We start from the raw sequence: 23,059 nt of genomic DNA on the forward strand, positions 1-23,059 counted from the left end.
TACATTAAATGAGAATGAGAAACTCCCTCTCTGACATAAAGACATCATCTCTGACATGTTCCAATACACACATGATGACATTGCTGAAGTGGAAAAAAAAATTCCTTCTTCATAGATGGCAAAGAACTGTGGACAAAGAATTTAATCCTCTAAGACTTTGCTTCTCCATGTAAGAGGTGGACAAAAGCTTTCCTGCAATTATTTCACAGGGTTCCTAAAAGCCTACCATCAAGAAAAAGAATAAGAAAAGGTACAGAGAACAGAGACACATCTCTCAGGTATTCTTAGTCATATTCTTTCAGGCACTCAACCAGTAACAAAGAGAGAAGTAAGACAACTAGGGTGAATAAAAGTGCTAAAAACACAGGCCAGAAGAACCAGGAAGGATAAAAACACATGCTAAAAATAGCAAACTCAGCCATAAGGAATAGAACCCAAAATCCCTAAAACTTTGTCTTCCTTTGGCTATTAGCAGATAAGCTAACTCAGAAGCATCCCACAGCCATTTCTGGACTTAAAAGTATAGATCACACCTTTTGGTATAGGTATTAATCAGTGATTTCATCTTTACTATCCTTATGAAGATGTGACACATTTGGTATGGATGCAATGGTGTTTGTGTTATCCAGAACAGGTGAAATAGGAGCAGAGACTAACCTACAAAAAAAAAAGAAAAAAAAAAAAAAAACAAACCCAAACCAAACCCAAAACAAACAAACAAAACAAACAACACAAAAAGGACTTAAATAGCAACAAACAACAAAAATTACAGGGTGTGCTCTTACTCTTAAGTTTTGTGCCAGAAGGCAGTAGCTTTCTGAAAATAAAATTCAGAGTATTACAACAGCTAATCTTTTGCAATGATCCTTTACAGTTAAATGATAAATGGAAGATAAGCTTTACTGCTTTTGACACACTGCTGACACTAGATGAACTACAAAGAAGTATGGTAACTGTAACTCATGTCCCAGAAAGGAGACATAGGAAGTTCCTGATGTGATTTCAGATGTTATTGAAAAGGGACAAGGGTCACTGTATAGCACTCTCTACAGACACATCACTTGCACAAAGAAGGTGACATGGAGTTCACTGCATGCCTTACCTGCTCTTACACAAAGGCACAATGAACCTTTGCTCTGAGCCATGGTGGAAACAGCTCCAATGTCCCCAGCTCCTTCAACTCTGACCCTTATTGATGCAGCTCACAAATTACACATGAACTTCCTCTTACAAATATCAAAATAAACTGAAAGATTCCTGCTTGATTTCAGCATAACTTACACATCAGAGAAAGCTTCATTTCAGTCAGAGATTGCCTCGAAACTCAACATGCACCCACAGCACAAACTCAATTGCTACCCTAAGCCACTGAGTCACAACAGGTATTTCTGCACATTCAAAAAAAACGTAAACAAGAACAATTTTGTTTCTCCATTTCACACACTGCCTGACCTGAAAAACAGAAGTTGTTTCCTCACTGGCTCTCCCCGCCCGGTCCCCACAGTAGTGACCAGGCCAAACCCAAAACACTGCCAGTGAAAAATCACACTGTAGGAAGTGAGAAGGGTAGAACCAATGGCAGGGTGAGAGGCATAGACAGGTCTCCTGAAATAACACCTTCTGCCTTCTTTGGGGCAAAACATTTACTTTATCTATTTGCTGTCCTCCAGCCTCTGCTGCGCTTCCTGCCTGAGGGGAGGGCTGATTTGTCGTGAGAAGCAGTGCAGACAGGGATGCTGCCTGCGCGGAGGAAGTGTTGTCACAGCAACTCCACCTGTATCTTTTACAGTTCTGGAAGACAGAAATATTTGCATTCTTAGAAGCTCAGAGGAGTTGAGGCTGCGGACTGAAAAAATGGAAACAAGATTTTGAATTAGAAGATTTAAAAAAAAAAAAGTATGACCCTGAGATTAGCTCTGTTGGTTAAAACTTGGTTGTAATAATGCCAAGGTCATGGGTTCAATCCCCTGTATGGGCCATTGACTTAAGAATTGGACTCGATGATCCTTGTGGGTCCCTTCCAACTCAGAATAGTCTGTGATTCTGTGACTGCTGAGAAATTATAGAGTGGTCATATATTAATCATACATATAAATCATCCAATGAAAATGAAATCATTTGAGAGAAGAGGTGGGGGAAAAACTGAAAATCAAGATTTCAGTTTTACTCTGCTTGGATGAATGATAGAGGAGGAGGAAAGGGAAATTCTTCTCACTTAACAAATCCTGACAATTCTTACAGACAGTCTTGGAAAGTCACCATCTTCGTTGACATAGAACAGCAGTACCATAGGATTAGCTTACTTTTAATTAAGTACTGCATCATTATATTAGCAAGCACACTTACACCACTTCAACTGTTTTGTGTATGGTAACAGAGGTTACCCCAACCCTCAGTTGGTTAAAACTTGGTTGTAATAATGCCAAGGTCATGGGTTCAATCCCCTATGTGGGCCATTGACTTAAGAGTTGGACTTGATGATGATCCTTCCAACTCAGAATAGTCCGTGATTCTGTGATTCTGACCCACCAACCTGCACATCACTGCAACACACTGCGTGTCATTAAGAGTCTGAAACAGGTTTTGTCAAGGTGTCCTCTGCACTGCTGGAGTATGAAATACTCCAAGCACAGCTCTCAAGAAAACCCTTCCCCAAGGTGCACAGAACGCTGCTGAGCACATGCAACCCTTCTCTCCCCTGGTGCTCTGACAGGCAGAGGAGCTGACATTGCTGCAGACAGAGGACACTCACCCTCGAGCAGCTCCTCCCCAGCCCAAGGCACAGGCTGGGCACACAGCACCGCTCCCTACAGTGGCACTGAGCTGTGTGGAGCAGAGAGAAGCAGGAGATCAGCATTGTGAGTACCAGGACTGCTTTGCTAACCCATCACTCTGCTGTCTTAGAGACTCTTAATTGCAATACCACAATAACCCCATCACACGCTCATACAACTCCTGCAGGAGACAGCAGGAGAAGGCAACAAAACAGTTTGTCTGAGTGTAATTAAGCAAAGCAAGCTTCTCTCTAGCAGTCCTATTTTTGGCAATTTGATTACATACAGGGATATTAAACTTTAGTCTGCAATAGTTACTTGACCAAAGAAGATCAAATCTATAGGATGGTTGCTGTAAAACTAGTTTTGTAGGTGAGCAAAAGGTCATCAGAAATTCACCACCACAGACACGCTTCATCTCCCTCCCATTAAATGTACTGCACTATTTAGTGCTATCTGGTGTACTTGTATATTAAATGACAAATTACAGCACAGAGGAAAAGGTACTTGCCAACAAAGGATCAAGCACTCTCGAGTTTGCTTTTTTTAGAATGCATCTTCCAACAAATGCAGGAAAATATTCAGAAGTATTATTGAAAGGTGCCTTTCAAATCACACTTAATACGCAGATTCCGAGTGCCCTAACTGAATAGCTCCTAGGAGAGCAATATGTTTATATAAAAAGCCTCAAAAAAAAGAGATTTAAAAGAGTTATAAGAAGGCCTTTCTGAAATCACATAAAAATAAAATAACATTGTTAGACTGTCTGAACAGTCTTCATAAAAAGACACTCAGTATTCATTTTCACAAGAAACACTACAGAGCTCAAGCAACAACATAGATATTTATCATACTTGCCCTTTAAAAATCAAAGGCAACCAATTATACCCAAGTTCTCTCTCATACTTGCATCTTAGGAAGAAAAAGATTAGGGAAAGGAGAGTGACCTTTACAATTTCTGTTCCTGTTCCTTTCTTTATTTTACTTGTCCAGTCAGATGCTCTCTCTTTACATAATACCAAGTGAAGCTGCAAACGGAAACACCTGCATTTATCAAAAAGCACAAATTAGAGCTGACGATATAGACACAGATCATGTTATTTCTGTAACAAATTCTCTATGAGCCTGACTCAAAACCACAGGCTTATGCAGGGATGGGGAAGAGAAGGGCAGACCTAGTTCATGAGTTTTCCTCAGCTCTTTCAGATAAACTCAATAAAATACACTAACAATTACACAACAGCAGCAAAGCCCAGAAGGCTAAGCTAGAATTCACTGTAATTTCTTTATTGGATGTCAAGCTCTCTCCTATACAAACTTACACGAGTAAAAAGAGTCCGCCCTGAATCTACTTTGTAGGCTGAGTTTAAGTCCCTAATTACAAACAGTTTATGTCACCTCTTACCCCGCAGATGACCCAAGTTGTAAAGGAAAAAAGTAAATAAACTAAAAAAACTAAAACGCACCTTCAACACAATTGAAGGAGAACAATCCCTCCCATTAAAAGACAAGTAAACTTACTCAGCTAGTTACCTTTTTAACAAAGATCAAACGAACACCAACTCTGCTACTCAAAAGAAAAGTCTTTAATCTGTTCAATGAACCCATGCATACCCACTGTCTTGTATTTACTTTGCAAAGATGGAACATACTGAAGTCTATTTTTGACTTAGTTTTTGGAATTGAAAACAGAAGAATCTCGGAGCAATGTCTCTTTCAGATGCACCACTGCAGTCTTGGACACCAATTCTAATAAAGTAGTATTTCAGGTCTGAGTTAGTTGTGACATACTTTATAAAAAAGAGGGGACCTAATATCAGTCTATCAATCTGGAAACAAAACATGGAAATTACTCTGTCTACATATGTTGACGCCAGAAAGATACACCTCCCAGGTTTGTTCCACAGGTCCTGGTGAGCACTGATGAGGTTAAAGAAAGGACAAAGAAATAAGCCATTCTTGCTGCTTTGTAGCTTTCAGTATAAAACACATTAATGTCTTCATGTCAAATAAAATGTATTTAAACTAAAACTTCAGACAAGCATTTGCTTAAAATCCTCCCCAAAAGCCATGCTTTATAGTGAGAGCAAAAAGGACCTCCTTACCCATAGACCATCCCATAAAACACTTCTGAATAGCTGTTTGTGAATGATACTTCAAACAAATATACTGAGACAGTTAAAGACTGTGAAACAAATTATTTCAAATTGCCAAGATACATCAGCAACACCCCTCAAGAGATGCTTCAGGAAGACTCTAGGATATGCAGATCATGCTAAGACCAGTTTCCAAGCAATAGGCAAAAGAAACCACACAGTTCTGCAGTCAGCAGTAGAACTACCCTGAGGAAATTGCTTTCAGAAATTGACAACCATATTGTCATGGGACAATGGCTTGAATTTTAACTAGTACATTCAATATACACAGCAAATCCTCAGGGTCATAAGGTGGATGACTTTAACATCACCATTATGTCCATAAACTTTCCCACTCCCAATTAATAATACACACGACACCTCGAAAGTCAATCCTTCCTGCTGGAAGGCATTTGTGCTTTAAGGCATAAAGCAGACTTTTACCAATATACCTGCCACTGCAAACACTATGTGGACTTCTTTTAATGAGCAAATACAAACATATGAAAAGATTTTTAAACAGCATATCTGGGTAAGCTTGAGCTGTACCAGGCAAGGCAATTTTGAAGCAGTGCAACGTTGCAACAGTTCTGGCCTAGCAGACCAGAATCGAGCTTGCTGCTGCTGCCACCATCTCCTTAAGAAGAACTGGAAGCTCACCTAGAGTATCCACAGAAACTTTGTGCATCTCGGAAAGGCACATGACAGGGTACCAAAAGGCACATTATCACACAGGCTTCAGCTCTTGTTGCCTAACAAAAAGAGCACTCCATCTCGGTCAACACTGACTTTCTGACTAATCAGGAGTCTGACCAGACTCCAGAGCTGTGTGTTGCCATTCCTTTTTTTCCTTGTTTACATGGACAAGACCTGCAGATGCAGCCTGGGCAGAAGAGAGGGAAAGAATTTTAGGAGGGCTGCTCATATTTGACACTCAGCAAATTAATCTCCTCCCTTTTCTAAGCACATACAAAGAACTGATGGCTGTTTTTCTTGGACAAAGTGCAGTAGCCAGGATGAAAATCAGTGCATTCGAGGATAAGACTAGAGCCTTCCTTAAAATTTCAGTTCAGTCCATCACCTTGATGAATCTATGAATACTAAACGAGCAAAAACAAGTTTAACAACTGCAAACCAAGCATGCAGAGGGGAAAAACACTACAGATACTGTAATTAGCTCAGCTAACAGTAAATGAAGAGTCATACAGTTGTGAAATACTGTGTGTATCACTACGTGAATGAAAGAGGTTCATTCTGTTTCCCTCCATTCTGAAGCAGCAGAAAAGACAGTTGCTGTTGCAAGGAATAGAAGACCTACTCTTCTGATATGAAATGCATGTCAAAATTCCTAACTTTCTGTCCTGATAGTTGAAAAGGAAGACGATTTAGAGATGCAGATGATTTAGGCTTAATAAAGAAAAGTTCAGCTACATCAGCTACATGCACAGTACAGATCAACTCTCTTTTGAAGAGATGTACCTTTTTCACGTAACACTACAATAAAGTCATGGAGATACTTATGAAACATTGTATTTCTCTTTACTAAGACAAAATATTGATTGAGAAACATTTAACACATACTAAGTTTCTAGCTATAGTTTAAAAAACATTTCAGTACATAGCACCTCAACCCAGAAACACAATGTATCTGTGTGAGAAACCTGAAAGAAAAATATCCCGCATACCCACTATGTCCAGACATTCCCCTACACATCCTCATACGAACACATCACAGTTTTAACACTTATTTACACCTTTATATAAGTACATTTTAAATTAATAAGACATTCTTACCTGTGTATCCTGCCCACCAGCCCCAGGAAGCCACCATAGCTAAAAGCCACTTAAATAACACTCCTTCGATATACCAGAAGCTTTTACTATCCAACATTCGGAGGGGCTGCAGCACAATTAAATACAAGACGTAGGACGGAATAGCGACCAGGTTATTGGCGACCATAAAGGCGAACCTGAGGAGTGCTTTCAGGCAGATGTAGCCCACCCGCCGGGCCCGCTCCAGAGTCACGGCCATGCTCTTCACAGCGCAGGGCGCGGGACCGTCCTGCGGGGACAGGGACAACAAGGTGACACAGGTAGCGCTCTCCGAGTGGAGCGAGGCAAAAACAGGCACCGGCGGCGTTGTGCGGACAGGGGGAGGCGCGGGTGTCCCCCGGCTCCAGCCCCAGCCCCCGCCCGCTGCCGCCTCCGCGGTGAGTCCTGGAGGCGGCGGCGACCCCCGGCCCGCGGGGCGCGAAGGACGCGGCGCGACCCTCCGGCGGCGCCGCCTCCCCTGCACGGGTTCGGGGGTACCCAACCCGCGCTGCCCGCGGCGCGCACACCCCGGGGAGGGGGAGCCACCGCCCCCCATGCACCCCTGCCCGAAACGCGGCGGCCTCCCCCGCTGCCAGGAGCCGGGGCCCGCGGGCGGGAGGGACTCACCTCCGGCGGGGCGGCGGAGCGGCGGCGGAAGCGGCGCGGCTGGCGGAGCTGGGCCCGGCGGCGGCGGTCCCGGCTGGCGGCGGCTGGCGGCGGCTCATGGACCCGGCGGGGGCTGGCCCGGCCGCGGCAGCGCTGCTCGCCCTGCGGCTCCCTGCGGAGGGAGAGCAGAGCGGAGCGGAGAGGGGGGCGGCGTGAGCGGGGGGAGGCGGGAGCGCCAGGCCGGGCGGGCAGGCGCAGACCGCGGGTTCACCTCGGTTCTCCCGCGCCCGCGGCCGGGCCTGGCACGAGTTGCTCTCCCGTCCCCTCCCTTCCCTCACCCTGCCCTCGCCCTTCCACGCCCCGCCGGCTCAGCGCTCCGCGGGCGGCACCGCGCCGAGCCCCGGCCCCGCAAGGACTGGCGGCGCCGCGGGCGGGGCGCAGGGAAAAGAGCCCGGCACCTGCCGGGGGCGGAGGGGTCGTACCTCGGCACCGCCGCCGCCTTCGTGCCCCCGCCGCGGGTTCATGCCGGCCGCGGGGCCGCGCTCCCGCCCCCGCCGGGCCCGCCCGGGAGCGGGGCCGGACTGCAGCGAGCGCCGCCCCCGCGGGGCAGCGCCGGTCCCGCACCGCCCGCACCGCACACACACACACACACACGGCGGAGCGGAGAGGAGAGGAAAGGGGCACCCCGGCGCCGCACTGCCCGTACCGCACACGCACACGCGGTGGAGCGGGGCACCCCGGCCCCGCACTGCTCATACCGCACACGCACACGCGGCGAAGCGGGGCAGCCCGGCCCCGCAGCCCATCCCACCCGGCCCGCGGCATCCCCGCACCCTGCGGAGCGGCAGAGGCTGAGGCTGAGGCTGCCCCAGGGCTGTCCCGGAGCCGCGCCTGGCGAGAGCGGGACGAGCGAGGGAACGGTCCCAGGTTGTGTCAGCCGAGGTATGGGTTGGGTGTTAGGAAGAGGTTCTTCAACCAGAGGGTAAAGAGGACACTGAAACAGGCTCCCCAAGGAAGTGGTCACAGCACCAAACCTGACAGAGTTCAAGAAGTTTGGGCGATGTTCTCAGGCACCTGATGTGCCTCTTGGCGTGTCCTGTGCACGGACGATCCTTGGGGGTCCCTTCCAACTCAGAATACTCTGTGATTCTGTGACCAGGGAGCAGCCCGGCCCAGCCCCACGAGTCCACCCCACCCTTGGCAACCCACTGCTGTAATTTCTTTTGGCGGCTGTTTTTTGGTTAATTTTCGGTCCCTGGGAAGGTGGAAGATGGGATTATAATTGTAATATGTAGACTGTCACAGGTCCCCTCAGCACCCTTGTGAAGACCCTTAGGGCTCAGAGAGCAACAGCACATTTTGTGTTGTCTCTGTAGTCATAAGTCCCTTGTGTGTGCTTTTTATAAACTTTTCTAGCTTTCTTCTCTCTTATTCCTCCCCAGCAGCCACAAACATCATTATGTACTTCCAAAAACATCTGCAAAGATATTCAACCTATAGTTGCAGAAGCAGCTGAGAGAAGAGATTTTACAGCCTCATCCAGAGAACCTGCACCTTTACAAAACTGCTCCAGGGTGAAGAATTTTTGCTTTCTGTATAACAGCAAGGTCCCTTGTGCTGATACAGGACTGTTGCCTCTTGTCTGTTCGCTCTGCCTGTCTGTTCCTGCCTTCTCTGTAACCCCTGAAGAGGCCACCCAGACCTCCTTCAGCCCTCTCTGGCCTGACCAGGCTGTTTCCTCAGCTTCCTTCAACTATTATAATACTTACACCAAGCAAAATGGCTTGTGCAAGTGATTTTATCTCCGCTTGGGTTTTTTAAAGAAAAGCAGCAGTTGAAAAAAAACACCACTGTCTTAAGAAGGAGACATACTAGGTCTTTTGTGCTGAAAAAAAAATCAAATTTTTGAAATTGTAGTATGTGGATGGAAAAAAAATATCACTTTCATATACTAACCATGCCATGTGTAATGCTAGTCCACTGTTTCCTAGACAATGAGGCTTCAGAGATGACTGTACCCTCAACAAAATTAAATCCCAATCTCCATTCCAGGAAGAAAACAAAGTTGTTATTGCAGATAAATTTAATTTGAGAATTTAAAAATGCAAACAACCAAATAATGCCATCATGTTCTATTTGAGCAAAACAAAACAAAACTAAACTGCTGACCTTTTTGTCAAAAAGGACACATCTTGCATAAGTGTTTCCAAATCTGGGTGGTTTTTTTGCCCATGTTATTTTTATTACCTGGTTAAATCTGACAGTTGGGCTCTGCTTGAGGTGTTCTGAAGTGTTACCAGTATCAGTAAGACTTGAGTTTTATATTGGTTTGGTGTTTTTTTCCCATATCTTATGCAAACAAACAACTCTGGACAATACACTGGAAGTTACTTTCAGCAAAATTTTGCTACAAAATTCTCACAGAAAAAGAACATATTTAGGCCATGATTAAAGATACATTTCATTGCTTTACATCCAACAGCAAAATGAAGCCTTGTTTATATATTATTCTAAGATTAAAAATATGAAAATGTATGTACAATTTGGAATCCTATTCTGAAATCTGATGCATCCAATGAGGGACTGCAGAAATGATGTTAGACAACTACTGAATTAGGCAATTTATACTGCAGAAAGGAATTGCACATGGGGAAGCAGCCACACAAAGCCTTCATTCTTTGTCAGTGACTGCTGTAGAGCTTAGGAAGCTGTGCTTTAACATTTTGCCGAAAGAGCTAGGAGCAAAGACCCACCCCTATTCCTCATTTCCCGGCCTTCAAATGGACAACTCAAGTCCTAGGAAGTGTGCACAAGGAAATACCTCTTACTGATCTTGAGAAGCCAACTGTCTGTCATCCAGTCTGAGCCTCTGAAGAATTGTTTCTAGTACAAAGTAACACATACATGTGTATGTGTGCCATTACTGCAAAGGAAAAGAAGGAAACATCTAAAAGCAGCAGAATTGGTTGTTTGGGTTTTTTTATTTTGATCAATAACTGTTGACTCTGAAGCTCAGAAGTTTCACAACTGGTTTTGGGTTTTGATTTTAAAAAATTATTCTGATTTCTGAAAGTAATTCCTCAATGTCTGAGCTTCATAAATTTTCATTACATCTTGTTTGTCATTTTACTATTATACATGCAAAAAGGCGAAATATTAATATAAGCAACTCTCAAATTGAGGTATTTTGAATAATTTCTCTAATGTTTATATGCTTTTTGACTGAATAACCCCCTATAACATTTTCTTTTCAGCCTCACAGAAATACTGACAAGGATGTCACTATTCATCATTGCAAAAATGCATTTTAATGTGCTTGTTAACTAATATGAACATTGGTAAAATTAGGTGATTAACTGATGTCAAGGATTGCTGAAACAGATCAGTAAGTATTGGAATTGTCTCCCACTCACCTCCAGAAAAATTGACAGATCAAAAACAGAAAAGGAAGGTTAGGCTTATTCCTGGCAATAAGGAGGTGTGAATGTTACGTGGTAATAAACAAACACATCTGTTATATTCAGTTACTTTAACAAGTTATCCTAAACAGTATATGGGTTACTGCACAGTCCAGAAGTTTCTTAACTCACACAGGCTGGGTTTGAACACTGTATCTGGCTGTTTCAGTCCTAAACTCCCTTGTAAGTCTTTTGAAGAAGGTAATGTTTTTGTTTCTGGGTATCCTTCAAGAAGTGATCAGCCACTGTCATTCTCACATGCTACCCTTCCATGGCACATATTTGCACTCCCACTTTGCCACAGCATTAAAGCTCCCTGCAAGCTTCGCTGCAAGGCTGAAATGCACTGCAGACATTCAAGTAGTCCATGAGTCACAGAGGCATGGATAACCATGATGGAATCCAGGCTTGAAGCTGTAAACACCAATTAACTAAAAGATTTGTTTCTGGAGTTAGAAAACAGCGAGTTTTGGAATGCTTTTGAACCTCTGTCTGGGTCAAAGACTGTCAAATAAAAAGCCGCTCATTTGTCCTGACCGGATTCAATCAGTTGTCCCTGTTTGCTTTCCTTGTAGCAAACTGACATTGCAGATGCCATATGGTTGGAAAAAAGGGTTAGGAGGACGCACTCATGTGCTGATGACAGTGAAAACAAAATTGCCTTTAAAAATCACAAAGGTCTGTCACACAGAGAGCAAAACCAAGAAAATAGCCTGAGAAATCTCAGAAATTTTACACAGCAAAACCAACTACTGCTCCCAACCTCTCGGAAAGAACAACTTTCTACTTGGAGAATTTTGTAAAATTTTATTTAAAAAAAACCATGACAGAAAAGATGAAAGTAGACAAAACTGCCATGAGGAACTACAAAGATCAGAACATGTGCAGAGCACAGGCTGTTGGAAAATGCTTAACATGAAATAAGGAGCATCTTAAGGGAGTATAAAGCCAGGAAGCATCTCAAGTCAATTAAGTAGTTACATTGAATTTGGAAAAATAACAGTTTAAAGAAGCACCAAGAAACTATGTTTTCTGCAGTCTGTAATAAATAAAGGGGGAAAAATTAGAAAAACAGAAAAAACATAAAAGAGAGGAAGGTTTAGGACCTGGAAGAAAATAGTTATTACATTTAACCTTCAATTCTGAGCTGCTTTACAGTGTCAAATACCCTGGTGTGCTTCTATTCTTAAACATTTTCATAGTAACAGTTAAAACTTAAATATATTCTGCAACAGTAGCTTCCACTATGGCCCCTGTATGAGAGGCAAAATCACTTCCATTCTCCAAGTAAACTTAAATTTAAAGGACAGTGTCAGTCACTCCATCTCTACCAGCTGCACTTCAGGAGGAACCACACTCGTCAAACTCCCTTGACCTTCAGTGGCAAGCTGATCTCATCTTCTTTCTCAGTCACCCAACAGTAGAGGACGATTTTTAAAAGATCTATTTTTGGTAATCTTTCAGATATGTGTTCCTTTTGAAGACTCACATCCATTTATCACACACAAAACGTAAAACCCAGGCCACTCTCCTTCTGTCATTTCTCTCTGGGAAGTAAATGTTATCAGACTATTTGACCTTTTGGTCAAACATTCTTTTGTTTGCATTTTAATTCTTTTAAGGATGCTTCAGGGTAGCACAGAGAAGACATTAAAAGGGAAGCAAATTGTGGCTTTGACTTCAACCCTTACTACATTTCTGTATTTGTGTAAAAAGGCTTTAACTGACCTGACATCAATCTCAGCCTCTTGACAAGCTCCCTTGCCTTGCTCTCAGCTTCAGATCCCTTCACCAAGATCTGCCAGCTGCAGACAAGTCAGCCTTATCAGTTCCCATGGCTCTCACATACAGAGGTGTCACTTTTGATAATTTTCTCTAATATTTTAAACTCTTGAATGAGAGGTTAACTTTTTTCACATTAAAAAAAAACTTAGAGGCCTCAAAGAAAATGCCACAAGCATGACCAAAAATTTCAGGCTTATGATAAATGTAAAATTTTCTTCTCCCTCCTACTAGCTTGAATTGACATCAGATCTGATGTAGTGCTCATTCCAACAAGATTGCAGGATGCCAAGTTAAGGCCTGGAGTTGTTTTAGGGCCATTTTTGTTCTCTGGGAAAAGGTGGCAAAAAAAGATTTTTCTGGTTTTAAACAATCTCTATAAACACACAGCCAAATAAACCAAAAAAGTTTTTGCTAGAGTAAGAGAGACTAAACAAAATGTATTTTTTCCTGAGTAAATAAAAATAGCATTGGAGTAGCAGTGTTTGACCCCAAATGTGTTTTGGTTGTTGTTGCTGTTTGGTTTTTTTTTAATCAGAAATCATTAGGTATAATGCAAGTGGGATTGTTAAATAGCTCTTTAAGTTAATATTTCATTCCAAAATTTTTGTAAGCCTAAATGAGACCAAGTAAACATTGTCTAACCAGACATTATTGCATTTGTAATTTTGCCCCAGGGAGTTTTATACAGTTAGACACAGACAGAAGACCAAACTCTGGCTCCAGTGAGGCAACTCCAGTAATGCTTGAAGTTCTGTCCAACAGAAAGTGAAAAATAAAATTTGACACACAGGGTGCCCTCAGAGCAAGCCAAGCCACAGCAAGGAGGCCGCATGACATGGGAGATACAGCTACACAGAATCAGTGTAAATGTTACCTGTTATCAAGGAACTGGGCAAGAGAGAAGACAATTCACACCTAATGCTGGGTCTGGCTACAGTCCCAACACTCTATCTGGTAAATCCTGCATCAAAATGGATTGTTATACAGTGAGAAATCTCAAGACATGTACTGCATTCTCTCTGCTCTGCACTTCAGGTGCAGCTCATCTGGAGGATTACTGCTGCTCAATTTAATTGGACAGCACAGTTGGGCACTCTCTATGGGATGGTATTTTTATCCCATTTGATAGCTTATTCTTATTTATCACGTGTTCTCCAATTTTTTTGCTGAGTCCATGGTATGGTATGGCCAGACTTCATGAACAAAGGATTGGGAAGGGCTCTCCCCACGTGAGTGTGGTGTCAAAATAGATCTGCTGAGTACGGACACATATAAAGTGATAGTTCATAAACTTTTTCAGATGGAGATTATGTTCTAAAATCTAGAAGTACTCTATTATTTATGACTTGCCATGACATTTTTTTTGATACATTTATATTCCTTTATGGCACAAAAGCAGTGTGATAACCAGTATCTGTTATTTATAATGGTACAGAGAGGGACCAAGCCATATGATGCTTCAGGGAAGGCCATCCATGATCTCCCAAAGAATGTGAGTAGATTAATGTCTGGATGTACTTATTCTTTCTACAGCATGAAAGGACCAAATGAAGGAAGTTTGGAGCTAGTTTAGAAAAGCACATTCATCTTTGTTCATAACCTTCACCATTTGTAAGAAAGGCAAAAAGCAGAATAGATCACATTTGAACAAATTGCCAGTTAGTCAAGACTTGCAGAAGGTGAGGCAGATAAAACAATCTCTCCCCTTCTTCTACCAGCTATATGCAAATTTCATAATTTTCCCCTTCAGCAGAGCTTGTTAACCTTCACGCAATGCCACTCTTGGATTTGCCATCTCAATCTGTTTTACATAAGATGTATACCTAATTTTATAATTTTGGGGGTTGCTTTTGGTCTAGCATATCAGGAATATAAGCCCCCTTGTTGAAGCATCATGTTCTGTAACTCATACCCAGACCTGGTAAGGCTACTTGTAATTTCACAATTGTCCAAATCAATATAATCTTAAAGACAAGAGAGGTTAGCTCTCAAAAGAAAAGTTAGGTTTTAAACAGCTAATCCCCTCAAAAGATATTTCAATCTGCTTAAAGAGGCAGAAATTAACTTGACATTCCTTTTTTCTGGCTCCAATTTTCATAAGTGTATAAGATAAGAAAGAACCTAATATTAACCATAGAGGAACAATGTCTTGAGTCTCAGATTTGTGACAATTTCATATGACCCTCAGTTTTGCAGTAAGCAAATAGATACATTTCCCAAGAGGAAAAACACTGTCGTTCCTGCTTCTACAATGCCTTTTCATCCCATGATAAAGTTTCCATACCAACACATGTAACTGAGCTGAATAATTCAGATGTTTTTGAGGTGTTTGATTTCTCATTAGAACTAAACTTTGACAGAGACCATTTATTAAAGATGGGTAACAGATACACCACAATGCAACCAGATGGTCAGCAAGCAACACTTTCGTTTGCTACTGTATGTGGTATGTTTCTGCTATACTGTGTGTGTCAGTCAATGGGCTGCTTAAGTAGAGCACAACAAAGCTGAGTTCCATCTCAGTTACATGGGTGTTTTTCACCCATTGACACTACTGTCACCAAGGTAAGTTTGAGCTGAGGCTTTGCTTTTGATTTGTGTGGGGCTTGTTTGGTTTAGTTGTTTGGGGTTTGGGTTTTTTCCTTGAAAAAAAGGAGCTCTACAGTTACTCCAACTACTTACTTAATCTTTAACCTCTGTGTCAGCTTCGTTATGAAATCTTTTATCCATAACATTGATTTAGTTCAATCACTTCTACAGAATCGTATTACTTGAGGCAATGATGACATGCTGATTATGTATAAGCTTGCACTTGCAAGACCCTTAAAACAAAGCTTGCATAAGGAAACAAGGTACAAACACAAAGATAAAGCCAACCCGTCTTTAGGCAGATGGGACTCCTATCATCCTCTAACTATCATGCTCTTGTGATTAACCAATTTTTAAAAAAAAGAATGTAGAAAAACCAGGAACTTGACTGCCCTGAATTAATCTCTAATTTTCCCTCCATCTGTACAAGCAAATTAAGCACTTCACTGTATGATCCTGATCACAAAGATGTTGCATGGTAAGTCATCAGATGAAGCTTCTATTTTCTTCAAACTCATTCAAGTTCATTTCAAGTCAGCATTTACTGGACTGACCTACTTGGGTTACGGTAAACTCTTAATATCAAATCAATATTTGTAGATCAAACCCTAAATACAAGAGAACTAAATAAATACTTATCACTGTTATTAAGGTGATTCTCCTACTTAAATCCCTAGTGAACAGCTTGTTACAAAATTAAAGAGGTATTCAGACTACTTTATCCTTCTTATGTTTGTTGAATTCTATATCATTGTAATCTAAAATTAATATTTATGTTTCAGGCAAGGGGTGTTTTTTTCTAGTTGAAAAAGAAAGTAAAGAGTCCAATGTAGCAACAACAGCTGCCTTTGTGGGGGGACTCTATTTGTCCATGTGCTGAATTCCAGTGACTTCAAACAGCACTGTGCAAAGTGCAAAGATCCGTCCCTTTTGAGCTGACTGAAGAACTGGGGACAAACTAATCAGGTCTGATCCAAGGTCCACTGTGCATTTCCAGGAAGTAGCTATTGTAAAATAAATACCATCATTGAAATTTGTTCAGGACAGAGGTCTATTAAAAAACTCACCTTCCCTCCCCCAGTTTAGCACTGCATGCAACCTTCTTGTCTTATGATGCCATGTGCAGCTTTGCAACTGTTTTGCTGAGCTTTCTCAAGACTATGTTTAACTTGGTTAGCAAAAGAAGGTCATGAATACTTCCATGTTGCAAGCTGGTTATGCAGTTTTTGCACAAGCTCAAGCTGACTGAAGAAATCATGCAACACTGGGAAATCCAAAAGCAGAAGTCACACCATAATTTGCACTTAAGCTACCCATATCCTCTGCAGTCTCAGTACTTGGCTTCAAAACTCTGTTGCTGTCTCTCAGCTGAATGTAGAATACCAATGTCCACTGTTAACAGTAATTAATCATTTCTTTGGAAAAAGCTACTGTTGGCACTGGTTAATGAGTAATCATTAATTAAGGCAGATAACACTATCAGTTATGCATTAAAAGGTATCCTACCTTTTTTTTCTTTACAGAGACAATGGTCATTCTTAACAGAATGGCTTAGATTGGAAGACCTTAAAGATCATTTAGTTCCAATCCCCCCTGCTCAAAGCCCATCCAACCTGGCCTTGAACACTTCCAGGGATGGGGCATCCAAAACCACTCTGAGCAACCTGTTCCTGTGTCTCAGCACTCTTACAGTAAATAATTTCTTCCCAATATCTAATCTACTCTCTATCAGCTTGAAGCCATTTCCCCTTGTTCTATCACTACAAGCACTTGTAAAAAAGCTTCTCTCCATCTTTCTCATAGACTCCCTTCAGGTACTGAAAGGCCACAATTAGGTCACCTCAAACATGCATTTTTCCACAGGTGCAGAAGAAGGTTCAATTCCAGAAAACCCTTATACATCTTAAGTTTATCATCCTGAGGCAGGGACAGTCCCAACGTGCATCAGAGGGAGAGGATGGGAGGAGGCAGTATTACAACTGCCACGTCATATGATTGGCATCAACAACAAAGCCCCTTCCTGTCCTTCCCACAGCAAATCCAAGCTGGGCCACTTCACCCTGATTTACACTAGCCAACAGCACAGACTTAAGCAACACTCATCATCAGTCAAAGAGGAATTTTAATTTAGATATGAAAGTAATGCTGTTAATACTTCTTATCACAGACGTCCAAAAGCAGTTTCTGTAAGTCTGTGCCATGGCACAAACATGTTTGTAAGGAATAAATACTCCATATTTTCATGCCACAGGGTCAAGTGTTGCCCAAAAACTCCATAGGCTAGCATGTGCAGTAAGTGTTGGAAATTATTCTTCCTAAAATACCACAGTTGTTTATCATCAGTGCTATTGATACACTTCAACTTAATAAAATGTTATAAAATCCATTACACCATTGGTAACTGTGGCTAAGAAAAGCAATCCTAATGGCATGGATGAATCCAGCCAGACCACAAGAGATTACATAGTTTGATTTGCTTAGCCTAAGTCTCATTTGAAAAAGGCAGAAGGAAACATATCTAAGGTTTCAAAATCAGATATAACTGTAGTGCTATTTTTGTCTAGATTTATCAATCTACTATGTATTTAGAAAAAAAAAACAAAAAAGTAAAAACGCAACAGAAATTCCCTTTATTAAATGAAAGTGATGCACACAGAAAATAAAACCCCTTTCAAACATCTACTAAACTATTACCCCTTCTTCTCCACATACAAATACACTGCCCTCAGTAGTCCCAGTTTCACTGAGCTCCCCTGGATACACCTCCCTGTTCTTGTCAATCCCACTCAGCCCAGGCTGTAGGCATAGGGCCTCATGCTGTTTGAAATGCAACAGTTTCATTAAGGTCCCAGCTTTCACCTCTCCGCTCTACAGACCAAAGTCTCAAGGGGAAGCTGGAGCCAGAGGAGCCCAGAGCAGGAGGCAGAAGAGCAGGACCTGGTCTGATGGTCTCATTGAGCAGGACACAGCACCTGCAGCACACAATGCAGAACACTCACCACGTTGCTCAGATGGGGATCCGTCCCCAGCTCTGAGGGTTAAAAACCAATTTTAAATGCAGTTTTGAGTTTCAGAAATAAAGTCTGGCTATTGGTATAACTTAGGTCTTTCTGTTTGCTTCTGCTTATAATTGTCAAGACTGACAGACAGCAGTGGAAGACACTATAATTAGATCTTGGGCCGGGGAAGGAAGGAGAAGAGGAAACAGGCTGATATGCTGAGGTTCTGAAGAATGATCAAGCAAGATGTGCCTTGTGTTAATGCTGAATAAAATCATACATCACAGCAAAGTCAGTATCATAGAACCATAACTGCTTATCACACTCAGCTGTGAGAACTTTGTACTGACTTAATTGAGGTCAAGAATTAATGGCATGTCTTTTAGATAACACTTCTAAATGGCAGTGTCTGTCTAAAGAGAAGACATTAATTCAAACCTTTTAGGCCAAAAATTTACAGAGAAGCAGAAAGTTCCAGTCAGAGCCAGAATGTAAAATGTTATCTTGTCATAAAATGTGTCTTGATTGGCAAGCTATAAGTATGGATCAAAGCAGTAATATGCTGGAAAAATAGCTAGATACAGCAGAGCATAGGCTTAAGTATTTAACTTACTATTCAATGTTCTTTTTCTATACTTGTGTATTCTAGGGGAACTTGCCTCCCAAAACCACCCTCACATCCTCTTTTCCATTGTTAATACTCAGTGACGACTGCAGTTAGACCCCTACTAAAGCAAAGCTACGGAAGATTAACACAAAAATAAAATCCACCAACAGCTGAAGAACCAATTATGTTGTATTTGTTACAACTTGTTAGTAAGGATTCTCAAGTTTGACTGGTGAAGAAACAGGATATACTACAGGGTGGTACTTTAATTACAGACTGTCTTGGTGCCCGAGATACCTAGTAGGGAGCACCTCTAGCCAGGGCAAGGTCTTGAACACAAGCACCTGCAGGAGTATCTACGATGCCCAGTGATAAACTCTTTCTTTTCCTGAGGGCAGGGAGTAGTAGAAGCAGAGGCTTGACACCTTCTAGTTCCACATCAGCAAGTGTTGTCTCAAGTTGGGGTGGAGGCCAGTAATTTGGAGTATGTAAATTATATTGCACATTCCACTGCCTGCAACATGCACTCATTGTGGTAACTTCTGTCTTCAGGTGGAAGTAGTATAAGGAGTTGTTACATTCCTTAAATATTGATCATCTCTCCCCTAAGGATGTGGTATACATTAAAAAGAAACAAACAAACACCCCCAACCAACTCAAAACCCAAATCAACACCAGTCATTAGCTGACTCCACAGAAACATTCTCTGGGCTCCACTCTCCCAGACAGCAGCAGCAGTATCTAGCACTGCAACAAGCATAAATTACACATGTCCAAAGCTGCAGCAGAAAGGCTCACATTCCAGGTGAGGAATCTCTGCTTTTAATTATGCTGCCAAAGCACCTTAACACTTGCTTCTGGCCACTAAATTTTCCCAGTGAAATGTGAGCAAGGAAGAGAGCAGCGATAACACAGCCTGGTCAGGCAGAGGCTGTCACAGACTGTAAGCAGTGAGGGTGATCTATGCTGCTGCCCCACCACACACAGGCACAGGATTCTGCAGCTCATTCTACTCCTCCTCTCTGACATAAATTCAAAAGTATCACAACTTTTGAAAAGAAAACTGAACGGAAGTATAAAAAGAATCATTAGGTGTATTTGGAAGGACTGGGTACAAACACTGCTGTGCAGGAGGACCTATGGATTATGTCTTGAGGAGATGGATGAAAAGGTGCAAGTTAGAAGCTGAATGGAGAAACAACTGAGTAGAATCCACTTGTGAGTTTGCAGAATGAAGGCAATAGATTGCAGGGATAAAAGTTAACATCGAATACACTACGTAACACACTCTGAAGAAGCCCAGACCACTGCAGGAAGTCACGAGGATTTGGAAATCACTGCTGAGGCAAATACACCCAGAAGCAGTCATTCTTCACCAGTATTGGCCAGAGGTCTTGGAAAACACCACTACTTCACTTTATGATCAAAAAAAAGATAAAAACATTGACTTGCAACTTGAGTCTTGCAATCCTGTAGCTCAGAGATCAGCAGCTGCCAAAACCTTACATGGTCTCTGGTCACCATCTTTTAAAACAGATGATAAATAACTTTACAAATACAATGGATTAATAGCCCGTTCCAATAGAAAAGTGTAGAATATCACAGAAAAATTCTCCATACCCTTGTTCACAAAAGCTCTTCACCCTATGAGCTCTGTTTCTGAGACTCCACCAAGCCTCTAACAGCTAATCTAGTTCACATTGTATTTCAGTCGAACAGTTACAAAAATCCTGCAGGGTTTCTACAAAAGGTTGTCACAATGTATGCAAATGCATTATGAAAGGACAGCACTGAACTCACAAGATAAACAATATGAATTACTCATTAAAAACAGTTAATCTGAACCTAGGTATTGTCTATACACCAAAGATGACTTTTTGTATCACCTTATCGTACTAGACAGTGACTTCATTATGCAGGGACACATGAGCTGGAATACTCAGATTTTTCAGGGTAGTCTAGAGTTTCACATATAGAGCCATTTGTATGCATTCAGTTCCAGGCTAAGTCCACTCCTAAGTACGTCTGGTGTCTGCAAACAGAGCTCAACAGAGCTGCCTATGTCAATGCAAGAAAATAAAATTTTGAATCTATGATACAATGCTATTGGATTGGCCATTAAAAAAAGTAACACACAAACAAGCACAGAAGCATGGAAATTCCAGCTATATTACTACCAGCTAGATTTAAAAGAATGCTTATGGGTAAGATTCTAGTTTTGGCATTTCAGAAGTACCAATTCTGTTACATTAGACTTGATCATCAAGAATATTTAAATTATTCTTTAATCAGTAGTTTTATCATTAAACACGTGCTATTGGAGTGCATTTATGAAATGCGCTGTTAATATTTACCCCCCATCAAAACTCAAATATCTCAAGGTCCTTTTCAAACTCTCTTTTAGAATACATCTTTAATCTTTGCTATTGCAGAAGTATAAGTTTGTCCAGTTTCTCTTATCTTCCATTCCTCTTCAGAGTATCAATTGCTTACACATGCACAAATACTTTAAAGGCTTAAATCCATGAAGAAAAGACACAAAGCTTTCGTGCATCTCCAACGTAATTCAGTAAGTGGAATGCCCACACAACTGCAGCTCCTTTGACTCCTAGGTAGTCAAAATAATTAAAGAAAAATTAAATAATGACATTAATCACAAGTATCATTCTTTGCAATGACTGGATTCTTTTGCCATTGTCTGGACAACACAGATAAATATTTCACTGTATCAGGTTGTGTATCTTGCCAGCCTTGTAATTGAAGTGGTCTGAAAGTTTAATATTTTAGAGAGGCACAAATGAGTCATGGTCTCAACTGCCTCTGCTGAGCATGAATTATGCACCTCATTTCAACAGAACTCCAATACAGAACCATGGCAGAGATCCTGTACTCTTTGTCAACTCTAGTACTGCCTTAAGGGAGTTTGTTAAAGGAAACTTTTGTCCACGTTCTGTTTAGAAATTCAATTCCTGTGTATGGCTTATGAATCCATGTAGGCAGTTGAGTAACCAAATCATTGGTGAAAAAATTATGTCTCAGGCAGCACAGCTGTAGATTGCTGCTCTCTTGGTGGACAAAGTCCTTTCCACCTCTCTCCTGCAATTTCAGCCATCAATTTTTCATTACCAACAGTAGAACTGCAACTAGGAATGGGTACAAATGAATCACTGCTCAAACAGCTAAACTGCTATGACTAACCCAGGCTCCACAGCTTCATTAGAACAGTGGTCAGAGTCTTTCCTGAAGTAAAGGTAAAAGACAAAATGAATTATGCTTTTATTTCCAGTGATATCAATATTTCTATACTCTAGTTTACTAAATAAGTAACTTTATTAGTTGTAATAATTTTTATGAGCACAACCAGAGGATGCTGATTTTTTTTCTGCTTCCAAAGGGTGGAGTTGAGGAAATAAGACAGATGATAATTACAGTGACACATTTTTAAATCACTAACTTGCCATTAAATTTTGTCAGCTTGCAAGTCACACAAGTGCTGCCCAACTCCTGCCCACAGGTTGGAGTGGAAGACACTTGGCTTGTAAATCTGAGTTTCTGTGCTGCTGTTCCTTTACTCCTTGAATGGCCAAACATGTCAGGCACAGCCCACCAGGACTGGGCATTTAAAGGCCAAATCACAGCTAATTGAATTGTCTGACAATATTGTTGGAAGGACAATTTTTTTTGAAGGACAGATTTTACTGAACATTTGGTTCTTTAATTTATTTTTTTAAGCCACACTTCCTGGAGTCAAGTACTAAAAATAAAATGAGGAATGAGATTATGCTAAACATGATTTATGGCTATCCTGATTGTAGAGAAGCAGCTGAAAGTAAAAGCTTGAGAGATTAAAAGTGGCATTTTTCAAATTTATTCAGATGGCATAGGAGAGTATTTGAGGTGGTCAATGCCAGCTTCTCCCTGGGCTGCCTTGGACCTGCTGGAAGTGGTCAGAGATTTACAGCAGGAAGCGGATGTCAGGCTCCTAGCAGTTTTTCATAGTAAGGAATATTTTCATCTCTGCCAGCAGGAGGTGAGTGGTCAGACGTAGGTGAGAACTCATGAATCAGAAAAACTACATCACAGGTGAACAGTGCCTGAAACCAGGACAGCCTGTAAATGCTGTTGTTAGTCGTGACTGTAAGGGCAGTGCCCAGAAAGTACAAAGCCCAAGAGAAGCAGAAAGGCACATTTCAGGTGAATAGGCAGAGCACCATAGAGGGCTCTACCATCTCTCTCGTCATAGCAAGAGCTCACTGCATTTGTACTACAGAACAGGCTTCACTGAAAACAAATT

The 23,059-nt window shown here is 41.7% G+C and overlaps 2 protein-coding genes and 1 long non-coding RNA gene across 6 annotated transcripts in view; 1 reads left to right on the forward strand and 2 right to left on the reverse strand.

Annotated features, from left to right (window-relative positions):
• LPGAT1 (lysophosphatidylglycerol acyltransferase 1) overlaps positions 1–7,879 on the reverse strand; it is a 69,894-nt gene extending 62,015 nt beyond the window's left edge. Inside the window, exons 1-3 of one of the 2 annotated variants that reach the window (XM_071578136.1) lie at positions 7,810–7,879; positions 7,349–7,499; positions 6,704–6,971 (exon numbers count right to left, since the gene is read on the reverse strand). In XM_071578136.1, coding sequence (XP_071434237.1) covers positions 6,704–6,941 — 238 coding nt within the window. In that variant the 5' untranslated portion in view covers positions 6,942–6,971; positions 7,349–7,499; positions 7,810–7,879. Of the gene's footprint in view, positions 1–6,703; positions 6,972–7,348; positions 7,500–7,665; positions 7,769–7,809 lie in introns of those variants that run through there. The other variant, XM_071578147.1, reaches the window with a different exon arrangement.
• LOC139683229 (uncharacterized) lies at positions 7,816–11,331 on the forward strand. Its single transcript, XR_011699760.1, has 2 exons — positions 7,816–8,269; positions 8,770–11,331. It is a non-coding gene; the product is annotated as an uncharacterized lncRNA (long non-coding RNA).
• A 246-nt stretch (positions 11,332–11,577) lies between these two features.
• INTS7 (integrator complex subunit 7) overlaps positions 11,578–23,059 on the reverse strand; it is a 44,874-nt gene continuing 33,392 nt past the window's right edge. For all 3 annotated transcript variants that reach the window (XM_071578123.1, XM_071578104.1, XM_071578114.1), the window contains one exon: positions 11,578–21,373. The gene's annotated coding sequence lies outside the window, so the exon portion shown is untranslated. The remainder of the gene's footprint in view (positions 21,374–23,059) is intronic.

The sequence above is a fragment of the Pithys albifrons genome, chromosome 2 (genome assembly GCF_047495875.1).
Source record: "Pithys albifrons albifrons isolate INPA30051 chromosome 2, PitAlb_v1, whole genome shotgun sequence".
NCBI classification, from domain to species: Eukaryota; Metazoa; Chordata; class Aves; order Passeriformes; family Thamnophilidae; genus Pithys; species Pithys albifrons.